This window comes from Lissotriton vulgaris, chromosome 1_2 (assembly GCF_964263255.1).
Source record: "Lissotriton vulgaris chromosome 1_2, aLisVul1.2, whole genome shotgun sequence".
Taxonomy (NCBI): domain Eukaryota; kingdom Metazoa; phylum Chordata; class Amphibia; order Caudata; family Salamandridae; genus Lissotriton; species Lissotriton vulgaris.
The window spans coordinates 314,822,728-314,850,080 of record NC_141686.1 but is presented as its reverse complement, the minus strand read 5'-3'; the positions used below and the strand labels follow the sequence as shown (position 1 = coordinate 314,850,080).

General features: G+C 49.6%; 1 protein-coding gene across 2 annotated transcripts in view; it reads right to left on the bottom strand.

The window, feature by feature from the left end:
• SSRP1 (structure specific recognition protein 1) overlaps positions 1-27,353 on the bottom strand; it is a 146,509-nt gene that overhangs the window by 28,411 nt on the left and 90,745 nt on the right. For both annotated transcript variants that reach the window (XM_086953348.1, XM_086953349.1), the window contains exons 11-15: positions 23,151-23,283; positions 21,887-21,932; positions 21,300-21,426; positions 20,322-20,492; positions 12,462-12,556 (exon numbers count right to left, since the gene is read on the bottom strand). In XM_086953348.1, the coding sequence (XP_086809474.1) occupies positions 12,462-12,556; positions 20,322-20,492; positions 21,300-21,426; positions 21,887-21,932; positions 23,151-23,283 (572 nt within the window). The remainder of the gene's footprint in view (positions 1-12,461; positions 12,557-20,321; positions 20,493-21,299; positions 21,427-21,886; positions 21,933-23,150; positions 23,284-27,353) is intronic.

Below are 27,353 nucleotides of genomic sequence, written 5' to 3'. Positions count from 1 at the left end.
CAAATGCTTTGCACATTGCCTCCGAGTTTAGCCTTACTGCTTGTGCCAAGCTACCAAGGGGGTGAGCAGGGGTTATCTTGGCGTGTGACTTCCTTGCCCTGACTAGAATGGTGGTTTCTGCCTGGCTTTGGCGTCAGCCTTAGCCTACCAGAAATAGCCAGTTCTAACAGTTCTGTTTGATGAATGTAGAACTTCAGACAACGTTTGAGGTTCTTAAGAGTGGAGAGACATCTCTGCTGCGGAAAGTGGATTTGGGAAGAAAGTCCGCAAGACTATAGGTTCGTTAAGGTGGAAGTTAGATGGAACCTTTGGGATGAATTTAGGGTTGGTCCGTAGGATAACTCTGTCCTGTTTGAATTGCAAGAAAGGATCCTGAATAGAGAAGGCTTGCAGCTCACTTACACGCCTTGCTGATGTGAGCGCTAGCAAGAGAGCGGTTTTCCAAGACAGGTATTTGATGTTGGCTCTGTGTATTGGCTCAAAGGGATGTTTCATCATTTGAGCAAGTACGATGTTTAATTGCCAGGTGGGTGGTAAAGCTCTCACCGGAGGGAATGTCCTGAACAGGCCTTTTAAAAATTGCTTAACCAGTCTATCGGACCAGAGGGAAGTACCAGATGACTAACGCCTGAAGCGAGATATTGCCGCCAGGTGGACCTTAATAGAATTTGAATTTACAACTATTTATATAGCGCACTTATACCATGCGGTTTCATGGCGCTAGGAGGTCGCTTAGCCAGAGGTGAGTTTTAGGGGAAGCAAGATACTAGGATGGAAAAGCACGGGAAAAAAGAAAGGTCTTGAGTGCTCTACGGAAATCAGAGTAGGAGGGGATGGATCTAATATCGAAGGGGAGAGAGTTCCAAAAGGTAGGAGCAAGAACCCTGAATTTCAGGCCCCCGGATTTCTTTTTCTTGAACCGGGGGACAGAAAGCAAAAATGTAGTAGAGGAGCGGAGTTCTCTATTGGGGCAATAGGTACTGATGGCGGAGGAAATGAAGTCAGGGGCAGTCCCCGCCAAGGCCTGAAAAGTGGTGCATCCCAATTTAAAGAGAGCCCGCTCTTTGATAGGGAGCCAATGAAGGTATTGGAGAAGGGGAGTGACGTGATGGGATCTGGATAGGCCATGGATGAGGCGAGCGGCCTGATTCTGGACTAGCTGGAGACGGTGGAAAGCATATGCGGGAGCTCCATTATATACAATGTTCCCATAATCCAGCCGGGACAGAACCATCGCCATCAGGATAAGTTTAAGGGCAGGAACAGAGAAGAACCGGGAAATTTTACGTATAGTGCGAAGGGCAAAAAAACAAGAGGAAACAACAGAATTGATCTGAGTGTGGGGGGTGAGGTGCTTGTTGAATGAGATCCCTAGAGTTTTTACGGAAAGAGAGGGAGTGGGGGAAGTACCCAGGGAAGGGGGCCAAAAGCTAGGGGACCAGGGACTGGGGGTGCTACCAGTAACAACAAGTTCCGTCTTATCCGGATTTAATTTCAGATGGTTGCCGTTCATCCAATCGCTGATGAACAGCATGACCGACTGGAAGTTGAGTATACTGGTAGGGGAGTGTGATAGGTGAAAGATGAGTTGGAGGTCATCAGCGTAATTGTATACGGTGACCTCCATGTTTTGAAGTGCAGAGATAAGAGGATAGATGTAGAGGTTAAATAATAACGGAGAAAGGGAAGAAACCGGACTGGGGGGGGGGGGGGGGGGGGGGGAGGTGAATTCGGCCAGGTGAACGGCCTGGGAGCGATCACTCAGAAAGGAGCTGATCCAGGCCAAGGCTGGGCCCTCGATGCCCGCCGCCTTGACACGGGTGAGAAGGATGGAATGATCAACCGTGTCAAAGGCGGTGGAGAGATCTAAAAGGACCAGGGCCTGGGGCGTATTGGTATCAAGCCCCTCTCTGAGGTCGTCCATCACAGAAATAACCAACTTCTCGGTGGAGTGCCGAGGGCGGAAGCCGGCCTGCCGAGAAGCAAAACCCCCGCTTTCCTCAATGAAGGCACCTAGGACCTGAGTAACATGGGCCTCCAGGGCCTTAGCCAGAAAGGGGAGGAGGGAAATGGGACGGTAGTTAGAAGGAGAAGTGGGGTCGGCCGATGTTTTTTTTAAAAGAGGAATGACAATGGCAGTTTTGTGAGAAGCTGGGACGATCCCCTGGTCGAGGGAATCGTTAAGGAAGGTGAGGGGAGGGAGATAGCCGCTCGTAAAGAGCCTACGAAGAATATGCGCTGGAGCAACGTCCACAGGGGAACCAGATTTGACGCGAGTCAGTAAAGAAGTGAAGGAGTCTCTGGTTAAGGAAGGTAAGTGGGTCAGACGGGAGACAGGAGGGGGGGCTGGGGGTCACAAAAGGTGGAGGATGGAGGCGGGATCCCGGCCTTAATGAGGGCAACCTTCTCAACGAAGAAATCGTTGAGTTGCACAACAGCTGGAAGGAAGGAACCTTGGAAGAGGCCCTGTCAGATGAAGACAGTTCCCGAACTATAGAGAATATCTCCCTGGAATGGTTCTCGGCATCAAGAACCCTCCCAGAAAAATACGCTGTTTTGGCAAGGAGAATGTCCTTTTTCTATTCTTTTAAAGTGAGCAAGTAGCGGGTTTTTAGGAGGGGACAGTAAGCGCGTCTCCAGGCTCTCTCAGCTTGACGCGTCTCAAGTTTTTTTACCTTAAGTGCAGGAGAGAACCATTTGTTCGCGTCGTGGGCGCGCTTGACTGTTACATGCTTCAAAAGGAGCAGCCTGATCGCAAGCCCTCAGGAGCCAGCTGCCAAGAGCATCCAACTGCCTAGATGGCGTGAGATCGGCCAGGATAGGGTCGGACGCCGTGAGAGAGGAACAATGGGCAGGGATATCGGCTCTGCTCCAATTCCTCGCCCAAGTGTGTTTGGGGAGTGGAATAGTGGAAGAAGAGTTAAGGTCCAGTGAAAAAGAGATAAGAAAGTGATCCGACCAGGGACAGGGCTGGACGGAAAGGACAGGGATCGAGGTATTAAGGGTCCAGATTTGATCTAATGTGTGGCCATGGATATGTGTGGGAGAAAGGACCAGAGAAACAAAATTTAAACTCAAAGGAGTTCAGTGAAGTTCCGAGAGACTGCATCTTCGGCAGAAGCATTGGGGCAGAAGTTAAAATCTCCAAGGAGCAGAACTGAGGAATTGTTAATGGCCAAGGTTCCCAATAAATCAGAAATGGCTGGGAGGAAACAGGGGCAGGGTTGAGGGGGGCGATAGACTAGGACACACGTCAGGGGGGTCTGGGAGAAAGTCGAGCGGATGACCAAGCAATCCGCCGTAGGTTGGAAGGGGAAGGGAGAGGTTGAAAGTGGAAATCCGCTCTGGCAACCAAAGCGACTCCACCACCTGCTCGACCGTCAGGCCGATCGGCCCCGAGTATGACATAGGGGGAGGAAGGGCAGATAGCACACTCGGGAGTGAATCAGAGCGGAACCACGTCTCAGTCAGGAAAAGCAGATCGGGTTTAACAGAGTCCAGGAAGTCAAACAACTCTAAATGATGTTTGACTGCCGATCTAGTATTGAGTAGGAAGGCAGAAAGGTGGGGTGACGCCAGGGGCAGAGGAGGGGGGGGGGGGGGGGGGTGAAAGGGATCGGTAGGGGCCACCAGGAGGGGAGAAAGGGAAGGGTTAGTAGCGGGGGAAGTTGCTAAAAAAGGCGGGCGAGCTAGACCAAGCTCACTAATTCGTGCGCAGATGGCAGGTTTGGGAGACCACTGAACCTGTAACGCTCGTAGTTGTGAGGTGGAATATGACTGGAAACGGGCAGAGTGAGGTGCCCCTAGCCCCGGTCGGCCGCAGACGGGCTTGCCTTAGGCGCGCCTTTGGCGCTTCCGCTGCGCGTTCGCATGGGGCGGGATTTTATGGGCCTCGGACGCAGTGGCTAGAGCGCCGCCCAAACAATCCTGCAGCCTCACCCACTACCCAGTCAGCCCTCCGGAGTAATCGGCACAAGCCGCGCCGGACCGGAGCTAGGGGAGCGGGCGAGTGAGGCAATCAACAAGGAGGCACGTAAGATGCTGTAAGAATGAAGAATTCGTTTTTAAAAGTACAATCTTTAAAAACTGTGCAAATAATGATGAAAGCTTAAAAATTCAAGTTATTACGCCGTACTGTCCCAGCGCGAGCAACAGCTGCCTCGAACCCACTGCCACTGGGTCTAAGGCGTCCGCTGCGCGTTCGTATGGGGCGGGATTTTATGGGCCTCGGACGCGGTGGCTAGAAGCATGGGCCAATCCTGAGTGCGCCAAATGGAGCAGGTAAGGTAGAATTTGTGCAGGTGTTGATGAAAAGGGGTGTATTTTATTTGCTTTACACCATACACAGAACCTTTTCCACTTTAGAGAATACGTCTTGTTGGTACTGTCCGCCCGAGCCCGGGGTATGACTGCCCTGCATTCTTGAGGAAGGTCTAGGTTTTGAAACTCTTAACTCAGGAGCCAAGCCGACAATCTGAGAGATGCTGGATCCGGATGCTGGACTTGCCCTGGGTTCATTGTAAGGAGAGTCGGGCAAGGCTTGAATAGTATTGGCGGTTCCAGCGACAGGAGATGAAGCTCTGTAAACCAATGTTGGCACGGCTAAGCTGGTGCTATTAAGGTCAGGGTGCAATGCTCTGCCTACAGTTTCCGGAGAACCCTGGGAATCAGGGGAAATGGAGGAAATGCGTACGCGAAGATGTTGCACCATCCGATCGAAAATGCATTCCCCAGTGATCCCTTCTGGGGATGCCAGCTTGCGTAATGTTGGCATTTTGCGTTGTGCTGTGTCGCAAACCGATCCAGATGAGCCCTGCCCCTTCGGGCGAATACAGAGCTGAGAAGATGATGATCCAGCTCCCAGTCGTGGCACACAGAACGTTGCCTGCTCAGAGAGTCCGCCAAGACATTGTCCGTCCCTGGGACGTACTCCGCCCGAAGGGAAATGTTGTGCTGAAGAAGCCAATTCCAAATTTTTTGAGATTCTTGAGACGACAGAGAGCGTGTTCCCCCTTGTTTGTTCAGATAGTGCATTGTGGTGGTGTTGTCGGTTCTCACAAGCACTGGGGAATCTCTGATCCTGGGCAGGAACGCTTTAAATGCCAGGTAAACTGCCCTTAACACGAGGAGGTTTATGTGCAGTTGCTTCTCTGCCAGGGACCACTGCCCGTTTATTTGAAGGTCCTGAAGGAACGCCCCAACCTTCCAAAGACGCATCTGTAGTTATCACATGCGGCGAGATTGGAAGTATGAACGAAAGGCCCCACCGTAGATTTTGTGGATGAAGCCACCAGTTCAGAGCCTGGACCTTGGCAGGAGTTATCCGGATGTCGTAGAAGGATCCCCTGCATTGAATCCACTGAGCTGATGGCGCCTCCTGAAGTGGACGCATACGAAGGCGTTCGAGGACATCATCCCTAACAAGGACTTGTACAGGCGCACAGTGATTGACTTTTTAAATTGAATCCGGGCAGCCAAGGTCCTTAGTTTCACTTGACGTTCCTGTGAAGGGAAAGCCTTTATCTGAGCAGTATCTAGGACAGCTCCGAGGAAACTGAGATACTGGGACGGTTGAAGGATGGATTTTTCCTCGTTGAGAGTAAGTCCCAGACCATTGAAGAGCTGAAGACAGGCGTTGGAGGACTTGGTCACGCCTGCGAAAGTAGGTGCCTTGACGAGCCAGTCGACTAAGTACGGGAAGACCTGGTGATGTTGTTGGCGGAGGTATGCTGCTACTGGAGATAGACATTTGGTAAAAATGCGTGGTGCCGACTTTAGGCCGAAAGGCAATACTCGAAACTGGTAGTGCTTGCCCGCCACCTCGAACCTGAGAAATTGTTTGTGGTTCTTGTGGATTGGTATATGAAAATATGCGTCTTGAAGGTCCAAAGACACCATAAAGTCGTTTGCATTGAGGAGTTGCAGCACCTCCTGGATGGACACCATATGGAATGACTGTTTTTTGAGGTATTGGTTGAGGTTTCTCAAGTCCAATATAGGTCTCCATTTTTTCTCCTTCTTTCGAATTAGGAAGAATCGGGAGTAGAATCCCTTGCCTTTCTGATTCCGGGGGACTCTTTCTATCGCTCCTTTTTTGAGCATGAGGGAGAGTTCCAAATGCAGTAGTTGCAGATTTTTGTGCCGCATTGGGATTGGAGGCTTTTGAGGAGGAGTTTTCACAAACTCTAGAGAGTGTCCGAATTGAACAAGTTGGAGGACCCACCAATCCGTTGTAATATGTCGCCAATTGTGAAGGAAGGATGAAATTCTCCCGCCAACTTTGCACGGTGGAGAGAAACTGGAGACCTGTGGCAGAGAGAAGTCATTGCCTTCTGCCTGCGTCTTCCTTTCCCCCTCGTCCGCGAAAGGAAGACTTGTTGTAGGATTCTTGTATTGGAAAGTACCTAGAGCTCTTGCGATACCAGTATCTTTCTTGATACCTTGCAGGATCTCATCGATGTGTTGTCCAAAAAGAAGCTGACCGTCATACGGCATGTCCAATACCTTGGTCTGAATTTCAGGCCGGAAAGATGTTGCCTTAAGCCAACCTTGGCGCCTCAGGACTGCAGCTCCTGCCAGCTGCCGGAACCCCGTGGATGCGATATCCATCGCCACATCAATCATCTCCGAAGCGGAACGCTCGCCCTCAAGGAGAATCTTCTACGCCTCTTCTTTCTGCTCCTCTTGAAGCGAATCCAAGTATGGAGCGATATCTGCCCACATTTGACGGTTGTAACGTCCCAGTAGTGCTAAAGAGTTTGCTGCACGCACCGTTAAAGCTGACATGGACCAAAACCTCTTCCCTATGTTGTCTAGCTTTCGACCCTCCTTATCTGGCGGCGCACCCAATGCAGCCGAAGGATTTTTTGACTTGAGTTGCGCTGCCTGTGTGATCACATAGTCCGGCTTTGGATGGCCAATAAGGCAAGCTGGGGCTGTGTCAGGAGCTTTATATTTTTTATCCAGTCTGGGCAGCACTGGAGCCAGAGATGAAGGGTTTTGCATTATTTTCTCCCCTTGTTCCCAGATGTAATCAATGTTGGGAATGGACCGTACCGCCTTTTGGAATGGCTCTTTAAAATCATAAAGGAAGCAATCCTGTGGTGTTGCTGTTACTTTGAGTTTGATGCACAACGTCGCTCTCTCTAGGATGTTGTGGAATCCCCCAATGTCTTCCGGGGGTGAATCCGCTTGTTCCTGTACAGGGGATGCTGGACCTGGAATCACATACTCATCCCATTCGTCTTGTGTGTCCTGGAGCTCCCCTTCCTCACGTTGTTGCTCCTCTTCTTAGTCTTCCTCATCAGAGGATGGCAGAGGGCGCGAGGGAGCCGGATCTGGTCGAAGGACTAAAGGAGTAGGCCGAGGCCTAGGTGGCAGTGTCACAACTGGCGGTGTCACCACTGGCGGAGCAGTGGACGGGAACCTCTGTTTGTAGTGTGCAATGAGAAACTGCATGTCTGTCACTATAGAAGCTGGGAGACACACCATAGGCTGTTGAGGAGGCGGTGGAGGTTGGAATTGCTCCTGGCACTCCAAATCATCCTGTCCTTGTTCCTCATAATCTGAGCTTTCGTGAAGTTTTACACGTAGTTCAGATTGGCTTGTCGCTTATTGGAACATAGTGCCCTCATCCGAGTCCTCATTATCCAGAAGATGAGCAGGGGGGAATGGTTGGACCCTGCTCGGCGAGGTCAACTCCGGCGTAAGAGTACGCGTACTCATCCTGAAGTGTGTATAGGTACACTTCAATGGAGGTGAGCCTGCCGTCGACAGACCCGTCGACGGGGGAACGTTGACAGTCAACTCAGACTCCGTCGTAGACTGTCTTCTTAGATGACGACGTCGTCGACGCTGGTGTCGTCGTCGACGGCTTCGTCGACGCTGGTGTCGTCGTCGACGGCTTTGTCGACACTGGAGTCGGGTCTCGTCGATGCTGGTGTCGACGGCGATGACTTCATCGATGATGAACTTGTCGTCGACGATGGGGCCTTCAACGCCGATGACGATTTCGTCGGCGATGAGGCTTTCGACGACGTCGATTTTGCCGCCGACGGTTTAGACTTAGTTGACGATGAGGCACTCTTCGACAGAGGCGCAGTCGACGACTTTTTAATAACAATCAGATGGAACAGACCTTCCAGTCGACGAGAATGTAGTAGTCGTCGACGATGGTAAAGATGACGCTACCGACGTGGAGATAGTGGCTGTCGACATTGTCACAGGCAGAGCTGAAAATGTCACCAAAGGTTTCTTGAAGGCAGGATCTTGTGGAGAAACCTTCACAGCAATAGCCTTAGAACGAACCTCTGAAGACTTGGGCGCCTTCTTTTGAGGTGGCTGCAAAGATGGTCCTGGGGATGATGTTCTAGGCCTTTTGGGAGAAGAGTGTATACTCCTAATTGAACACTCACTCTCACCTGAAGAGACTGGTTGATCCTTGTCCTTGAGTCTCTGAAGCCATGTCAGCAGTCGGTCCTCTCTATCCTTGAGAGTTTCGGCTGAAAAAGTACGGCAGACTTTACAATCCTTTGCTGAATGGTCAGGGTATAGACAGTAAAGGCAGTCCTCATGCCTGTCATCCACATGAAGCATCTTTTTGGCACAAGGTCTGAAAAGTCCCTTTTTTGGAGCATCAGCCATGGCTAGACGGAAGATTCCTCACAGAATGATAATTCTTATACAAATATGTGGAAATAAATCCAGAAATACAAAAACTGAGCAGAGCTCAGAGGAGACTCCCTTAGCACGACGTGCGTTAGAAAATCTGAGGGACTAGGGCTCCTTCCAGGAAGGTTCTAGAGGGTGGCGATATCTGATTGGCTCTTGGCCAAAGTGTGGTCCTTTTTACAAAAGGACATGGATATGTTACTAATGAGAGGCCTCTGGCCTATTGCTATGTATATGTCTTTATGACGTTACTCTTTTTATATACAGGGGACTCCCACCCCGACGACGGGGAATGATTCAGGCATGTGAATCTATGAAAAGATACCCATAATACTGGATAAACCACCCTAATCACAGCCACCGCCGACACCAGGACTCTCCTAGAACTGGGATGACACAATGATCCCCCACCTCTAGGCGGCCTTCGACACTGCGTCCCACTACACACACTTAAAAATTCCTCACCGAAAGAACCCAGAGCATCTGACTTCCACCCTACACCTCAGACCCCAAGAACATCTGCAGCATCCCCCAAGGGTCCTCTCTCAGACCTACCATGTTCAACACTTACATGACCCCAATAGCCAGGATTGTCAAGACATATGGACTGATCATATCACCATATATATGCAGTTACCAGGTTATCCTCTATACACAGACCCCTCCACCACCAAGGCCAACTGCCACCTGTGCATGAGCAGCGTCAGCCACTGGATGCAAAAGAAACGCCTCAAACTCAAAGACAAAATAGAGGTACTCCTCTTTGGGAGACACTCATCCCCATTGAACTACTCCTGGTGGCCTGTAGAGCTGGGACTCTCACCCACAGAACACGCCAGAAACTTTGGCATCATTGTGGACACCAAACTCACCATGAAAATCAAGATCAAAGCAGTATCCTCAGCCTGCTTCCTCTCTCTCCACAAGCTCCGGAAAGTCTTCAAGTGGCTCCCAGTCAGCACCAGACGCACTGTTACTGATGCCCTTGTTACCAGCTGCCTAGACTACGCCAACACATTTCATAGGAATCACCTCACTCCTACTAAAGAGACTACAGACCATACAGACCATACAGAACTGAGCGGCCAGGCTCGCCCTACATCTCCCCAGGCGGGACCACATCACTCCACAACATAGGAAACTCCACCTGCTTCCCGTCCACAATAGGTGGAAATTCAAGATGCTCACCCACACCTACGAAGCCCTGCATAACGAGGGACCGGCCTACATCAATCACCATTTGAACTTCCACCAGCCCTTCAGACATCTGTGCTCCGCCTTTCTCTCCCTCACCCAGACCCCCCCACATCTGCCAAAACATGAGCAGGACGCTCTTTCTACTACCTGGCAGCCAACACCTGGAACAGAGTCCTCCTCTGGACCTCCCTCTCCCTGCAGGAATTCAGGAAGGATCTGAATGGCTGGCTGTTCGACTGATTCCACTGAGCAGCAGAATCCCCCAGCGCCTGAGACCCTCACGGGTGAAGAGCAGCACTCTACAAATCCGATTTGATTAACCAATGACACAGTGTTACTCTACCGGTCATACATTTAGTGATTTAAAGTCACTCATTAGCACACTGAATTCATGGAAATGTCACACATAAGCAATCTGAAGACGTGGCAGCTACAAACAGAGCAGATGTTGGGGAGGAATAATAAAGCTGGGAGATGCAGAACTGAGTAGGTTGTGTGGCAGGGTGAGGACCCTAGATGACTGTGTGACTATAGGACTGCCCCGTTAAATCTGCACTCATGTGGCGCATTTGGTCCACCAAATGTGGTTTGGACGGATCTGAGAACATAGACGCCATAATAAGGATGAGTGTATCCAGAGGGCGCTTTTGTTTGATAAAACATTTTTAATTTAAACGTGTGAATTTTGTTATAACTCCAGGGAGGGATCTATTACTATACTTTGCCCTGAAGAAAGCCGTGGACCCATAGGGCCGGTCACAGGTTGAAACATGTTGGCATATTTCTAGTGTCATACGACCATTATCCTTGGATCACCAAACTCCTACTTATTTTTAATACCCAACATATCTCCATATTAAAGGGATACCTGGAGTGTATGGTGGTTTTTTAATCTTTAACACCCCTGGCCTTTTCTACTAAGAGCTCCCGGAAACACGACCGAGCCCACCCTGGCCTTTAGAAGCTAGGGTGAACCCGGTGATGAAGTATGACACTACTAGAGTGTGTGAAGGTTACTAAACAAAGAGGTATTGCTCCCAAATAGTGGTAGAAGCATACCATTACTCCTTGGACAGGATACTTTTTGTTGGCAGAGGAACAATAAAGCCATTGAACTCTAAACTAGGAATCAGACTTCGAGTGCAGCTCCAAGGATTCAAGAAGCAGCTCGTGTTCAGGGACACGTTTGCTAAAGTCATCTTTTAAAATGCAGCACGCCTGCATCAAATAAATGAAATGAAAAAAGCTAACCAGCAATGTGAACTTGTGTGAACTTAGAATAAAGTACCCCCAGCAGTAAAATGCAATACAGCATGTCACCCGGAGTTCCAGAGCTATGTAGAGGCATTCAGCCAGTGATCTCATGTCTCGAAGTCTTGAACTTACACGTAACTCTAACTACCCTTAGTACTTTCGAGTTCTGAGGAATACAATTATGTGCATGATTTTAATTCTCTTCCCACCCATGCCAGAGGCTCTATCCGGCCCTGGGTGTGGGGTGCTCCTATGTCATAGCAACAGGAGTTAATTACCTGTTTAATTAAGTTGGTTCAGAAAGAAGGTGTGCACACTGCCTCTAACATTCATTCACCTTTAGAAAAGCACTAGGTCTACGACCCAGAGTCCCCGTCCTGTGAATGCCTAACTACTGGAATAGATCAGGTCGACAATCTGAAAAAGTGATTGAACACCTTACTTGATTTTAATCTAATGACAGTGAGTTTTAATACAATGTTTTTAAGCCTACTACTATACAATTTTAGATTTTTTTGGGATATATATATATATATATATATTTAAAAATACAACCATTTAAAACATAAAATAAATAAAAGGATGTCAAGACCTCAAACCTCAGAGCCTGAAAAGGGCATGCCTTGGACTTGCGTTCAAGAGGAGGTGCAAACCTATGATGAAGCAGATCACCTCGGGAGAGTGAGTTTGAGCCCTTTATAATCTACACATTAAACGGTTAGTTGGTGTTTTAGCATCCCTTTTGGACACAGTTATACAGCCTGGGGATAATAACCAAATATACCCACTAAATACGATGGGTATATACCAGCACTGCCGCGGCTGAAAGGTAACGTCTTGTTTTCCCATTTACTTTTCTCCTGCTTTCTCTGTATAGCGTTAGGTTTTGATGTACCTTGCGAGAGCATTGTACACGCTTAAAGCTCGTGGAAGTGACTGCATGCTTCAGTGAGAATCTTTACTACATGCCGGGTTTCAGGAGTATGCTTGTCAAGCGTGGTTTCCGTACAGTGGGTCACAAATGATTCAACCTGTTTCATGCCTGCTCCTTATTTCAAAGGGCTGTAAGGCATTTATTTATAACCTAGAAATATCATGGCCACATCCTTTGTTTGAGACACTTGCGGGTTACAACTTATGTTCTGACTATAGGTTTCCTCTTTTTTTTGTTTGCACTCTTATTGTGTTGGGTTGGTTCCGCTACAAATGTTTAGGATGTTTACTTGTTCAGTGACTAACCATACCCTCTCTGTTCTGGTGTACAGCGCTCCGATAACCGTTTCGGGTCTTGTTCGCGCTTTATAAAACTTTTCAAATAAATAAATTAAATATATACTCACCCACTGTCTGAATCTGCTCCTCCACCGCTCTCTTTGTACGCCTTCATGGCTTTCTCGTAGTCTTTCTTTGCTGCTTCCGCCTTGCGGTCCCACTCCTACGAGACAGAGAAACACAGAACACAGCAGTCAATAAGTGACTTATGGAAGAGACAACAACTGGGAGGAGAGGGGGCTGTGGTCAGACTGTACCTCCAGCAATCATCACCCGGCTCCATTAAGATCATAATGCAAATGCTACTTACCAGTATGCATCTGTTCTTGGCATGTAGGGCTGCTGACATTCATATCTGTGCATAGTCCGCCACCTAGTGTTGGGTCCGGATGATTGCACATTGTTGTCCTGGAAGAGTCTTCGAAGTATCACGAGATAGGTGGCTCCTCCCCTGGACTACAGTGCGCATGGGCATCGCCTCCATCCCCAGATTGTTTTTAGCCATTGGCAGAGATGGAGTGAAGAAAGTGAGTGATGACCATGCTATGAGCATATGTGTATATGAATAAATACTGCAGCTGCTACAGGCGCCGGGGAGGAGGGTGGGCGATATGAATGTCAGCAGCCCTACATGCCAAGAACAGATGCATACTGGTAAGTAGCATTTGCAGTTCGAGGCATGTGGGCTGCTGAATTCATATCTGTGCATAGAATACATAGCAGTCCCTCCATTAACGGCGGCCGCCCGTGCCAGCTGCAGCAGTTTGAAAAAGCGTTTTTAGAACAGCCTGACCAACAGCTGCCTGCTGTCTGGAATGCACGTCTACACAGTAGTGCTTAGTGAAGGTATGTGTGGTAGACCATGTGGCTGCTCTACAGATGTCTTCTAAGGGAATGTTACCTAGGAAGGCCATAGAGGCCCCCAACTTCCTAGTGGAGTGGGCCCTTGGTGGGATAGTGAGAGTGCGCTTAGCTTTAGCATAACAGATCTGAATGCACTTTACTATCCATCTAGCAATCCCCGCTTTGGAGATTGCATTTCCCTTGTGTTGTGTGGCAAAAGCAACAAAGAGTTGTTTGGTTTTGCGGAAATCTTTTGTCCTGTCCACATAGTACATCAAGGCCCTTTTCACATCAAGAGTGTGGAGCATACGCTCCGCCAGCGTCTCTGGGTTTTGGAAAAACACCGGCAATTCAATTGTTTGGTTCATGTGGAACTGTGAGACTACTTTGGGTAAGAATTTTGGGTTAGTGCGGAGCACCACCCTGTTAGCATGTATTTGGAAGAAAGGTTCTTGGATGGTGAGCGCCTGCAGCTCGCTCACCCTCCGCAGCGATGTAATTGCTACTAAGAACGCAACCTTCCAAGTCAAAAACTGAAGCTCACAAGAGTGCAGTGGCTCAAAGGGAGGACCCATCAGCCTTGTAAGAACCACATTGAGGTTCCATTCTGGAGCTGGTGGGGTCCTTGGTGGAATGACCCTTTTGAGTCCTTCCAGAAAGGCCTTGATAGCAGGGACCTTAAAGAGTGACAGGTGCTGCCTATTCTGGAGGTATGCTGCCATGGCAGACAGGTGAATGCGGATGGAAGAGTACGCTAGATTACATCGATACAGGTGAAAGAGGTAACATATGATGTTCTGAATGGAAGCATCTAGCGGGTCAATGCTGTGGTTCACACAGTAGATGATAAACCTCTTCCACTTAGCTGCATAACAAGCTCTAGTAGTGGGCTTTCTTGCCTCCCGAATGATGTCCATGCAATCGGGAGGAAGATTGAGGTAGCCAAACTCTAAGACTTCAGGAGCCAGATCGCCAGGTTGAGCTGTTGCGGATCTGGGTGCTGAATGTCGCCATGGCTCTGCGTCAGAAGGCTGGGAGTGAGATGAAGCCTCTGATGCGGTACCACGGAGAGTTCCAGAAACGTGGTGTACCATGGTTGGCGAGCCCACGTTGGAGCAACCAGGATGAGCGTCATCGAGTGTTGCCTGAGCTTGCGTGCCACCAGCGGTATCAGAGGTGCTGGGGGAAAAGCGTACGCAAATCTGCCTGACCAGTTCATCCACATCGCATTGCCCTGTGATTGGGGGTGTGGGAATCTGGCGGCGAAGCTTTGGCATTTTGCGTTCTCCTTTGTGGCGAACAGGTCTATCTCTGGATGACCCCACCTTTGGAAGTACGGTTGGAGTACTGATGAATGTATCTCCCACTCGTGCATCTGATGGCTGTGCCTGCTGAGCAGATCTGCCATTTGATTGTCCTTGCCCGGGAGATGCTCTGCCATGAGGAAGATGTTCCTCTGAATGGCCCACTTCCACATGCTCTGAGCCAGATGAGACAGCTGTGGAGAGTGTGTACCTCCCTGCTTCTGGATGTAGTACATGGCCGTCATGTTGTCCGTCCGGATCAACACGACCTTGTTGCACAGATGTACTTTGAACGCCTTTAAGGCCATGAAGATTGCCATCAGTTCCAACACATTGATGTGCATCTTCCTTTGCTGAAGTGTCCATAGTCCCTGCACAGTGTAGTGGAGTACATGCGCTCCCCATCCCTGGAGAGAGGCGTCCGTCGTCAGGATGATCTGTGGGACAGGCTCTTGGAATGGTCGGCCCTTGCAAAGGTTTTGTGGATTCCACCAATGCAGAGAGTTGTACGCCCGACCGCTCACCAACACTAGGTCTGTCAGTTGCCCATGAGCCTGAGTCCACTGACGTGCAAGGCACTCCTGAAGCGGACGCATATGTAGTCTCGCGTGCGGGACAATGGAGATGCAGGAGGCCATCATGCCTATCAACTGCATGAACACCCTCGCTGGAAGCGAGTGTTGGGGTCTGAATCGTTGGATCAGCGCCTGGATACTGGCGATTCTCACTGAATTTGGCTGCGCAGTGGCTGCCAGAGTGTTGATTGTCGCGCCCAGATACTGTCGCACGTGGGCGGGCTGGAGATGGGACTTTGGGTAGTTCAGAGAGAATCCCAGATCGTGCAGGAGGTGAATGGTGCGTGACACGTGGTCTACGCACTGCTGTTCCGTCTTTGCCTGAATAAGCCAATCGTCTAGGTATGGAAAGACATGGACGTGCTGGCGACGGAGATGCGCCGCCACAGTCGCAAGGCATTTTGTAAACACTCTCGGTGCCGTGGTGACCCCGAACGGCAGGACTCTGAACTGGTAATGCTGGTCTAAAATCTTGAATCTGAGATACCTTCTGTGGGAAGGATGCAGGGGAATATGAAAATAGGCATCCTTCAGATCCAGCGTTGCTAGGAAGTCCCCCTGTTGAAGCAGGGGAAGCACCTGCTGCAATGTGAGCATATGGAAGTGCTCCGAGTTGATGTACCAGTTCAGGGGCCTGAGGTCCAGGATCGGCCTTAGTGATCCGTCCTTTTTGGGGATCAGAAAATACAGGGAGTAAACCCCCGTTCCCCGTTCTTGCAATGGAACGAGCTCTATTGCCCCTTTTTGCAGCATGACCAGAACTTCTTGCTGCAACAAGGTCAAGTGCTCGTCGGACATAGCACGGCTTCTTGGCGGTATGTCCGGTGGAATGGACGTAAGTTCTAGACAGTACCCGTACTGGATAAGAGACCTCACCCACCTGTCCGTGGTGATTGATCTCCACGCCGGCAGGAACTGCTGGAGTCTCCCCCCGACAGGTGTCGTGTGATCGGGGGGAAGTGACAAGACGTCACTGCTTGTTGGTGGTGGTGGACCTGGATGCATTGTTTCCACGTCCCCTGCCTTTGATATTGTTGCCTCTGTAGCCACCCCTGCCCTTGTTGTTGTTATACGAGGACTGGGAGTTACCCTTGTAGTATTGTGTGGATTGGGATGCCTGTCCCCTTGAGGCGCCTCTTGAATTGGAGCGGCGAAAAGAACCACCCCGAAACTGCTGGCTTTGTAAAGCTCCCATAGATTTGGCAGTTTCAGTATCCTTTTTCATTTTTTCTAGGGAGGCATCCACCTCTGGGCCGAACAGATGGTCAGGATTCACTGTTTGCCCCAATATTGTGGTCTGTATGTCGGGTTTGAACCCTGAAATTCGAAGCCAGGCATGACGTCTAAGTAAAACACTTGTATTGATAGCCCTGGAGGCAGTGTCTGCCACATCTAGGGCACATTTGATGGACGCATTCGTAATGAGTTTACCCTCCTGAATGAGCATCTCCCCCGCCTCTTTATATTGGTCAGGCAAGTGTTGAAGGATGGCCTCTAATGTGTCATAATGGGCCCTATCATAACGTGCGAGCAGGGCTTGAGTGTTAGAGATCCTCCAGATGTTTGCTGCCTGTGCAGCAATGCGTTTGCCTGATGCCTCAAAGATTTTGGATTCTTTGTCAGGGGGAGGAGTGTCACCAGTTGTTTGCGAATTTGCCCTTTTTCGAGCGTTGGAAACCACCAGGGAGTCCAATGGCAAGTGTCCCTTAATATAAGTGGGATCCGTGGGCGCCGCTTTATACTTCCTGTCGATGCGAGGATTGACCACCCGCGCCCGGGTGGGCTCCTTGAACACCTCCTGTGCATGCTTCAGCACCCCTTTAAGCATTGGTAGTGTCTTGACTTGCTTTTCGGCTACCGAGAAGGTGTCGACCAAAAAGTCTGCATCCACTGGGTCTGAGTGCAGCTCGACGTCATGGTTCGCCGCAGCTCTCTCTATTAATGCATTGAATGCCGCCGAGTCCTCTGTCGGGGACGTCTTTGCGGCGAAAAGTTGAGTGTCCTGCCCCGACTGCGGGTCGTTTGTGTCGTCTCCTGCTGTCCAGGGCACCTGCTCCTCGTCCGGATCCGAGTACGCAGGATAGGTGTACTCGGCCTCTTCCTCGTCGACATCAGGCACGGGGGAATGGGCCGGCGAGTGTTCCAGGGCTTGTGGAGACAGTGGTTCCATCAGAGCCGAAGAGTCCGCAGAGTACTTTTTGCTCTTGAGTGGAATCTTAAAAGGTTCCAAGGCCGGCTCCGATGTAATCTTCCGTTTGAGGAGCGACAATTTTCCGGTGTTGGCGTCGATGTGCACCTCACGACGCTCCTCCACCGCGAGCGGCTGGAGCCGAAGCTTTGACACCACCAAGGCAGCCTTCGGCGTCAATATTTCCCGAGAGTGTCCGCTCTGCTTAGGCGCGAAGGCCTTCGGCGCCGACTTGGGAGGAAGGGTAAAACGAATGGGCGTTTGTTCCTTGGCAGGCTTCGTCGTGGGCCTAGGCACTACAGGGTCCTGGCTGGGAACCACAGACTGCTGAATCCGCCGTAAGGATTCTCCCACCTTTTTTGTAAGGGACGCCGAGGGCTGAAACGACTCGAGCGACTCTTCGTCTTCGAGAGCTTGTTCGACGGTAAGCCTCTTCTTCGGCGCCGACGCCCCATGGCCTGGCGCACTGTCGGCGTGACGCTTTTTAGAAGCCGTCTTCGGGTCCGCGACCCCTTTCGGTGCCGACGCCGCCGCGTCGGATGCCTTCACCTTCGGCGCCGACCCAGATGGCTTCGGGTCGGCCATTTTGGCGCGGCTCTTCTGGTCAGCCATTTTGGCGTGGCTCTTCAAGTCGGCCATTTTGGGTTTCGTGGAAGTTGACGCCTCCAGAACCTTTTTCACCAGCGCCACTTTTGGTTTCGGTTTCGCATCCGAGGGTGCGAGACCAGTTGGCTTCACTTTCGGTTTCTTGTTAGAAATGTCCGTGACCGGGCCCGGAGGCGGGGACGTAGGACTGGTTGTTAGATCTTGGGTAAGGCCCGAAGGCGATCCCTCGACCTGGGCCGTATAACGGGGAGTAACCCCGGAGTCTTGTTGGGGATGCTCTTCGTCCGAGCTATCACCCATTGCGGGACAAGCCCGGTCGTCGTCCCCTACCTCGTCGGAGACTTCGTCATAGGCCTCATCACCCGCGTCGCCGGTCTCTTCTTCGGACGCGGGGCCAGAGTCCGATTCTTGTACGTCGTCTTCTCCCTCAACCGATTCCTGGAAGATGTCATCAGGTGGGGGTGCCGAAGCCGACAATTGAGCCTGGAGCCGATTAGCCCGGCGAATCTTTAAAGTTTTCTTACTCCTAAATTTCGAACACGCCATGCAAGTGTCCTCACGGTGATCCGGTGACAAGCATGTATTGCACACGGGGTGCACGTCAAGGTGCGAATATTTTGAGTGACACAGCGGACACTTCTTGAATGGCGTCCGCTCCATAGCAAGTGTGTAGTGTAGGCCCGTCCGCGTCGAAAGCACGTGGAGGGGCAGTAGGAGATCGGAGCTGAGAGTCAGTAAGAAACCCGAACGCAACTATACCGACGCCCAGCCTAAAGACCTTTTGGCCTCGAGTGAAAGTAGAACAAACTATCGGTCCCGATAGAGGGAACCGAAAACACATCCGAACCCGATGGCGGAAAAAAACAATCTGGGGATGGAGGCGATGCCCATGCGCACTGTAGTCCAGGGGAGGAGCCACCTATCTCGTGATACTTCGAAGACTCTTCCAGGACAACAATGTGCAATCACCCGGACCCAACACTAGGTGGCGGACTATGCACAGATATGAATTCAGCAGCCCACATGCCTCGAACCAGAAATAACTACCTATGAAACCCTCCCCTCGGTGCGACTTGCTCACTGAAGTACCAAATCGGACAGACAACTATTCTGATGAGACTGGGACCTTCATAAGAGAAAAAGGCAGCATCATGTACTGAAACTGCGGACTCGGACACCAACATACATTTTAAGAGCGAAAGCTTCTCCCTAATCAGAGAAGTGTTTTGAGGTTCCTTCAGCCTGTTCCAGAGGAAGGGGATGATGTGAACTTAAGTACGTGTGGCCTCATCTGGCCTCATCTGGAAGATCCACAACGGAGGATGAATGGCGGAATCTGTGTGGCACATTCTGCTAGACACATCTAACCCACAGGATGCTGGGTTTGAAAGTCTTTGACCCCTCCCTCCTCAGAAGAGGCTGCACACGAGTCAAGCAAGCCAAAAAAAATGTGAATACAAAAAGAAGGCTTCACCGTTAATGAGGCTGTTTTTTCAATAATCTGAGAAATGCAGATACCGAAACATCAACCAGATATGACAAGTACAGCTCAGGAAAACAACGGCAACAAATCCAAACAAGATCAGAGGGAAAGAAGCTGAGAGAAACAGAGATGGAAAGAGTCCTTTCAAAAAGAACAAAGGGGAAAGGGATAGCTGGAGCTCAATTATTGGGGCTTAACTATGAAACAAACGAATAGGTGCCTAGAAGCTAAACTACTAACAAAGACCTATGTGTGGGAGTAATGAGGCAGGCTACAACAAAAAATTGTGCGGAAATATTCTGGCAACTAGAGTCTTCTCCTTGCACTCACCCATGGTCTTTCCTTCTAGATCTCATGCTGGCAAATTAGGGTCTTCTCCCGGCACGATCACCCCTAGTTTTCCGTTCTAGATCTCATGCTGGCAAACTAGTGTCTTTTCTTTTTGGTCTCATGCTGGAAAACGAGGGTCTTTTCTTCTTTATCTCAAGCCGAAAAACTAGGGTCTTTTCAACTACACACTCACCCCAAGGGTCTTCCCTTCTAGATCTCACGCTGTTAAACTAGGGTCTCCTCGCGGCACGCTCACCCCTGGTCTTGCCCTTCGAGAACTCACGCTGGCTACTCTTGGACTTCCGGACCTCCTTCAGTCTTTGGCCATTCTTACACTGCACCCGCCATTACAAACTTTTTAAAGTCTGTGCTGTGCCAAATCATCGTTCTCTGGAACCCCTACCCCCACCATCTCTTATTGAAGTCATGGTCTTTTTTTTGGTGATTAATGCTTTAAACCCTTAGCTGCATGCAGGTTCCCAGGCCCTTAGAACCCTCAGCTTGTCGCAGACTGTACAGCCCTGTCATTCATCCTTTCATGGTTTCCCTTGGCTGTGCCCATCACCCACACACCTCTCCCTCAGAGATGTTCATCTTACCTCCTTGTCATCCTTGGTCATGCCCTTCCACAGCTCCCCGGCTTTCTTAGACAGGTCGATGATGCTGATTCCAGGATTCTCAGACTTTATCTTCTCTCGGCTGGCATTCAGCCAGATCATGTACGCAGACATGGGTCGCTTGGGGGCATTGGGGTCCTTGGTCTTCTTACCCTGGATGAGGATGAAAGGAGAACAGTCAACAGCATGTTAAGAATAAAGCACATGCATTCTTCGTAAGATCATTTATGAGCAAAAGAAATCAAAGTGGAGCACTAAACCGAATGTTACCAGCTCTTCATTTCACCTCAAAATTTATTTTTAACCCACCTACTGAACGAAACGTGGAGGTCCAGGGGAGCACAACATAAGTGGGTCAGCATGCGTGGGCATCTATCAAGGTTAAGAAAGCAAATTTGCTTTAATAAATCCAAGCCAACATGTCGCCAGTGTTCTCTGGTCAGAGGAACCACCAGAGGTATTTATCATTTGACACCGTGCAAGTCAGAAGTGGAAGTTATAACCCAAGAACTTAAAAAACAAATTAAAAAAAAAAGTTTTTTTAATTAAAGTTTAAACATAAGATGCTGCAAGACTACATTGCAGTCAAAACGAGAAAAGTGCTCCAGAATCATTGTTAATGTACACTGGATTCATTCCCCCACAATTCCACCCCACCTCATAGGTCACCACAATTTAGCATCTAAGCATCACTTCGTCCATCCTTTCCATCAAAGAACTTCACCACCGCCTCCATCTACGCAGGCCTACTGCAGTCTGAATGCCCCAAGATTGGCAGGTAGAGTTTTCTACAACTCCTCAAACTCCAAGTGCTTTCCACTCATATTACTAACAAACATTTCAGTTCAACTGAAATGCCGTCCAACCTGCATAAGCGCAACCAGGCGCATGCCAGAAGGTTACAACAAATGCTTTCTACAGGTGAATGTCGGATAAACCCATGTAGTTCTATGATCTCACCTCTGATGCTTTCTTCCGTGGCTTCCTTTCCTTCACCACCTTTGGCTTCTTGGGAGGTTTTGGCTTCGACTCTCCAGCACTGTTCTCGCCCTCGCTAGAGGAACTTGCAGAGACGTTGCTGTCAAACCTAGACAAAGTGAGAGTAATTTCACATTACTTCCAATATATAAATTGAAGGGCACCTGCTGAGGGTACAGAAACATGATAATATTTTAATTATAGTCTGCCTGTGGCAGTAGAATGGGTCAAGGAAATGGGTCATCACTGGCAATTTACAAAAGGAGACCAATACAGGAACAGTTCTGAGATGAGGTGCGGAGTGTGAAGAAACTGATGAATATGGACCTAAGCCCTTAAGCCACAGAGGGCAATCAGGATAGAGCAAGCGAAGAATGCACAGTGTGAAATAAGACAAAGGACCCAAGCACATGGATAATCAAGTACTCGTAACAAACCTTTAAAAAAGCATATTCATTCAAATTGCAGTCAAATATCAACACATTCCCATTTAGTGGAGCTCTGGAACTACCGAGCTCAACTGAAATAGGAATCTAGATAAAACTGCTGTGGATCCAGAAAACACTTACTCTTCAGCCACCTCCTCCTCCTCTTCTCCGGGGTTGAAAGATTCATCTGAAAGCAAAACAGAAGGGTTGGTACAAATTAAATTTGAAGCAGGAATGGCGCTGGTTAACTATCATAGCTCCATCGGGGCAGCGGCTACTTTTACCGGTTTGGAAATTAAACCAAATCTCCTGGATCACTTGAAGTTTGTATCTGCCCTTTGTATTTAGCGTCAGTGCAATACAAGACATTTCTTAAAACATGCAAAAAAATGACCACAGGGATGCAATGCCCCGAATCTCTTAATTTTAAAAAGGCTGCAATCATCAATTCTAATGTTTACCCTCACATTGTGGTGGGGAAGCCCAGATACAGTCTTCCCACAAGCAGTGACAGTAGGAGATTCCCGGAGTGTCATGTCCCAACGATGCAGCAACACTGTAAGGCTTATAAAGTAAATTTACAGGAATTTATATAGCGCAAATCACCGAGCGGTTTCTAAGCGCTTGCTTAGGGAACCCGTCCTGGTATTCCCCTGTGAGATAACCCCGGCATGGTATCCGCAAGGTGAAAGCCAGGCATCCCGCCGCGAGGGGCCGTTGTGGAGATTAAGCAAGCTATTGCCCAGAGTCTGAGTGTGAACCCGTGAATCGAGTACGCACCGGAGCGAGAATTGTCGAGTCCATGGACATTTTAGGACTCAAGACCCCGCTGAGCCGGGAATTGAACCCTGGTCCCGGGCTGACCTCTGCTTCCTGGTCTGCCTCCTCTAACCAGTGAGCCACACTTCTCCACTCCTCTAACCAGTGAGCCACACTTCTCCACATAAAGGACTTGGTTTACTCGGCAGCTGAGCATTACTAACTAGCTCAGTAGTAAGAGCATCATAGCTGGTGGAGAGGCATGCTCAAGTATGTGTTGGCATCAGATGTTTAAATGAGAAATACAGCAGTGTGTGGGGGGATGTTCTATGTGGCAAGTCAAACATCAAGGGGTCCTTCTCTGCATTCTGGAGAGCACCAACCTTGAGGTGCTCTCTCGTTACTGAGGTATGTCCTCACCAGGAGGGTGAGCAGGCTGTGGGGAGGGTGCTCTCCCCACGAGGGAAGGCTGACACTACCTCAGGGTGGTGGCTGAGAGGTTGAGAGAGGTTATCACCATGTTAGAGAGGAGACCCTGGAAATGCTGTTAACTGCCTGGAGGAGGCAACATTTGGGAAAGCGCAATTGGAGGATGGTAGGCACAGATAGTAGTGGGTGCTGCAGAGGGAACAGAACAGCACCTTACCAGTCTCATCACCAGAGTCCTCGCTGCTGCCATGCTCCTCCCGGATCTTGCCTTCCGCCTTCATGCGCTCCAGGTAGGCGTCGTGCTGATCTTCATCTGAACCCGCATATTCATCATAGCCTTGCTTCATGCCCTGCAACAGGGAGACTGGTCAGAGAACTAGCAACAAATCACCACCCACCAGGCACAAGCAGCTGACACATCCACTGCCCCAGGTGATAAACGCAGGCATTTCGCAGGCAAACGCCTATACCACAGGCAACACATGTGAGCACAGGAGATATCATGGCTTTCAAACCAACCACCTGGTGAGAGCATGCAGAGGGTCATTCCTACAATATCAGGACATTTAAGGAATACAGTAAATTGCTTGCGCATTCGTTTGAGACTCTGTTTGGGGGACATCCTACAACACCTTTTTAACAGGAATGCATGTGTTTTATCTATCCAAGAGAGATACTGTATGATACTGGATGTCTGTCTCCAAGGCAAACCGGTTCACCTTCGGCAGCCCCAGCAGGTTCCTAGTCCTGCTACTTTTACACTGTGGAGGTAGGGGGACTGAGTTTTCCATGGCGAGTTCTGCAATCCTAAAGATACCTTTTACCAAGACAAAGAATCGTTTGTGCTTGAATCTGCATGCAATGGACTTGTAGACTATGTAAAATAAATGAAGAGAATTGTGGCAAGCATCTAAGCCTCAGTCTTTCCCCAGGGATCAAGAAGCCCATAAACCATCAGCAGTACAGTCCTGTGATTAAGAGTCGCATCCAGCACATTTCAGTCACATTTGAGCTTGTGTGTTGCAGGAACGAGTACCAATCAGGAGTAAGCAAGTTTTGAGTAAGGGACTGATTCCAGAGACTTCTTTGGTCATTATTCACAAGGGGTCCAGTGGCCGGCCCTTTTGGGAGTCTGACTTCTCCATAGCAATGGCTACAGCCTCCACAGAGAAATCGACATGAGGCAGGCCCAGATTGGAGCCAGACGAACCACTGACTTGCTGCTGAAAGTGTCTGGTCCACACTTAATTCCTTAGTTACCAAGAGTCTTTAGACAACGAGGGTAGGGTTGAGTAGAAGTCGATTTCTGGATCATGCCTGCATGGGCTGAAACTCTTGCCTAATCGCTAACAGGGCTGATCTTATACAGCTAGATGTTCAGCTGTGAACTCTCTCAAAGATTGCCCTCTCGATGCCACCAAGGGCTCTGGTTCAGGACTGCCCGGCTAGCGTATGCCACAACAAATCAAGCTCCTCAATGTAAGCCAGTGACTGCACAATAGTCGTTTTCTTCACTGAGGTGCTGGCAGCAGGGTATGAAACCAATTTGCTGTAGACACAGCAATGACAGCTGAGGGAACACACTGCACTGCAACAACCAAGCGAAGCAACTCACTCAGAGCAGTTGCGTATACTATATATGTCAAGCGGAAGAAACACGGCGGCCTTGGATTCTCTTTTCTGGCACCCAAAACTTGGAATTCTCTCCCCTACGAACTCCGGTCAACCTCCTGCTACATGTCCTTCAGGAAACTACTAAAAACCCACCTGTTCCGACAAGCATATGATGACTGAACACCGGCTCCCTGTCCCCTCCTGAGTTTATCTGCCCCATAGCGCCATGAAACCAGTGGTGTCCTAAATAAAGGGGTTTCTTTGCTTCAGACGTGGCTGAAGAGCACCATGTAAAACAGTTTAGTTTAGTCACAGTGTTTCCACTCGATGAAATCCTATCCTGAAACCTCCGAAGAAGACAACAGCGAAAAAATACAAGAGGCATATCGTGCACCTGTGGCCCAATTAAACTCGGTCCAGAGGAACCGCCTGCAGTCGTGGCTTCTGGTGTCTGGTTTTGACAGTTATGGACACCCCAGTCTTTCTTTAGAGTTTCTTCAGAACAGGTCAGCTGTTTACGGGAGGTCTTGAGTCTTTTCCGAAGGCAGACAGTCCTCCCAAGTTTCTGGAGTCATAGCTCCAGCACGAGTCAACGTTGGCGCGGTTTTTGACGAGGGATGCAGAGGCTGGAAGGGTTGGTACTAGGTTAGCGGCTTCTGGTCTATTTTTGCAGCTCTTCGGGGTTCTCTTCTTAGGTAGTCCAGGTCTGCTTCTCCGGTACCTGGGGCTCACCTAAATGACAATTTATGGGACGTTATGGATTGTAGGGTAGTAGCCAATGGGCAATTGACCTTTGGGGTCACTACACACCCTATATGACCACTTTCTGTGGGAAGTGGGCATAACCCTGTCCCAGAATTCTTAAGTATGCCATCAGAAAGATGGCTTCTCCTGAAAAATCAAGTCCACCTCACAGTAGCCCACCTTAGGGGTGATTATATATATATATTTTTTTTTTAAACAGTTTTATATAGCGCAAACTTGACCTGAATCCGGTATCAGTGCGCTTTACATAGCACCAGTTGCACTACATGAGGACACATGCATTTTTGTACGGAGGAGATTAAGTGATTTGCCCTGAATCATAGGATGTCCTCAGTCCTAGCAGACTCAAACCCAGTTCCCCAGATTCGAAATCGACCGCCCGAGCAGTTAGACCAACTCTTCTCCCCATTAGCCTGGGGATGGCACGCCTACATGAATAGGTAACTTTCCAGTCTGTCCAGGTGCCCAAGGAGCTCTGGACAGGGGCGGGGGGCTTCTCCTGTGAGGGAAGTCCGATTCGCATTCCAAAGGCGGAAGCTTCTTTGAAGCACGCATGACCAAGGAGGCCAAAGAGCAGGTCATCCTGTGGGAGGGGTGTTACACCATCTTCCCCACCAGGCTGGGTCTCTTGAGAAGCGAGGCTCTCACCCTAGGTGGTAAGAACAGTCTCAGGTGGCAGGCTGGCAAAAACCAGCCAGCAACCACACCAGAGGCTGGTAGGTTTTCAAAAGGTACCTCTAAGGTGCCCTCCGAGTGCATGTATTGGCAAATTTGACAACAGCATCAATGTCGGTTCATCAAAATAGGGATGTTTAATGCAAACATCCCTATTTTTAGTGAAGCCATCATGCAGCCGGGGAACTAGTTTTCACCAGTGTCGAGCACATGTTTCAAATCGGATTCCCTGGTCACTCGTACTGGCAGTAATAAGACTGACCAGTACAAGGTCATATCTGCTCATGCAGGTATGCCCTTACATGTAATATTCGGTACCCTGCCTTAGCGCTGTTAGGCCTGCTGTAGGGTGACTTAAAAATAGATGCAGTGGTAGGGGACATGGCACACACAGTGTGATATGCGTTTCTACTTTGGTCTGCATCAAGACATGCAGTATGCAATGCCAGTCATGCATGTGCTTGGTGAGGGGTCCCTTAGAGCGGCAGAATATTCGTGCTGCAGCTATAGGGGCCCTCTTTAGTACCTCAGGCTATAGGTATCAGTGGTACCATTTACGAATAACTTAGAGGGTGCTCGAGGATTTGCCAATTGGGAGAACAGTTGTACAGTTTTTAGGAAATGAAAACTGGTACTGGGGCCCTGGTTAGCAGGAACCTGGTGCACTTCAATCAAAGTTGCATTAAATACTAGGCAAAAAGTGTGTGTGTGGGGGGGGGGGGGGGGGGTTACTGGAACAAAAACCCAGTTTCCAACACAAACCCCTTAACAAGAACGTAAAAAACATTCCTGCCATGAAGAAGACTTCGGTACAAAAGGGGGTGGTGATGGACGGAGCATCTGAATCAATCAAACACTCACACCCAGTCAAAAGATCTGGGTTTAATCCATCACCGTTCTTTAGCCCACTCTGCCACCCCAGTTCAGACATGGCTATATGCAAATCAGTCTGACCCTGTGCCTCATGGGAACAGTCCAGCCCGAACTGCCAAGCCATGTCTCCGTCCATCACCACCCCCTTTTGTACTGCTTTTGGCCGCCATAAGTGTGGCAGGGTATGCTCAGACGTGAGTCCCTTGCTCACTTTGCCACTGGATTCAAGCAAGCTGGGCTGAAGATGGCTGGAATGCCAGAAACCGGTCCTCGGAAGCTTGTTTCCGGTCCAGGGAAGGCATGGCTTGGCAGTTGGGCTGGACTGCTCCCATGAGGCACAGGGTCAGACTGATTTGCATATAGCCATGTCTGAACTGGGGTGGCAGAGTGGGCTAAAGAACAGTGATGGTTTAAACCCAGATCTTTTGACTGGGTGTGAGTGTTTGATTGGTTCAGATGCTCCCTCCATCACCACCCCCTTTTGTACCCCATG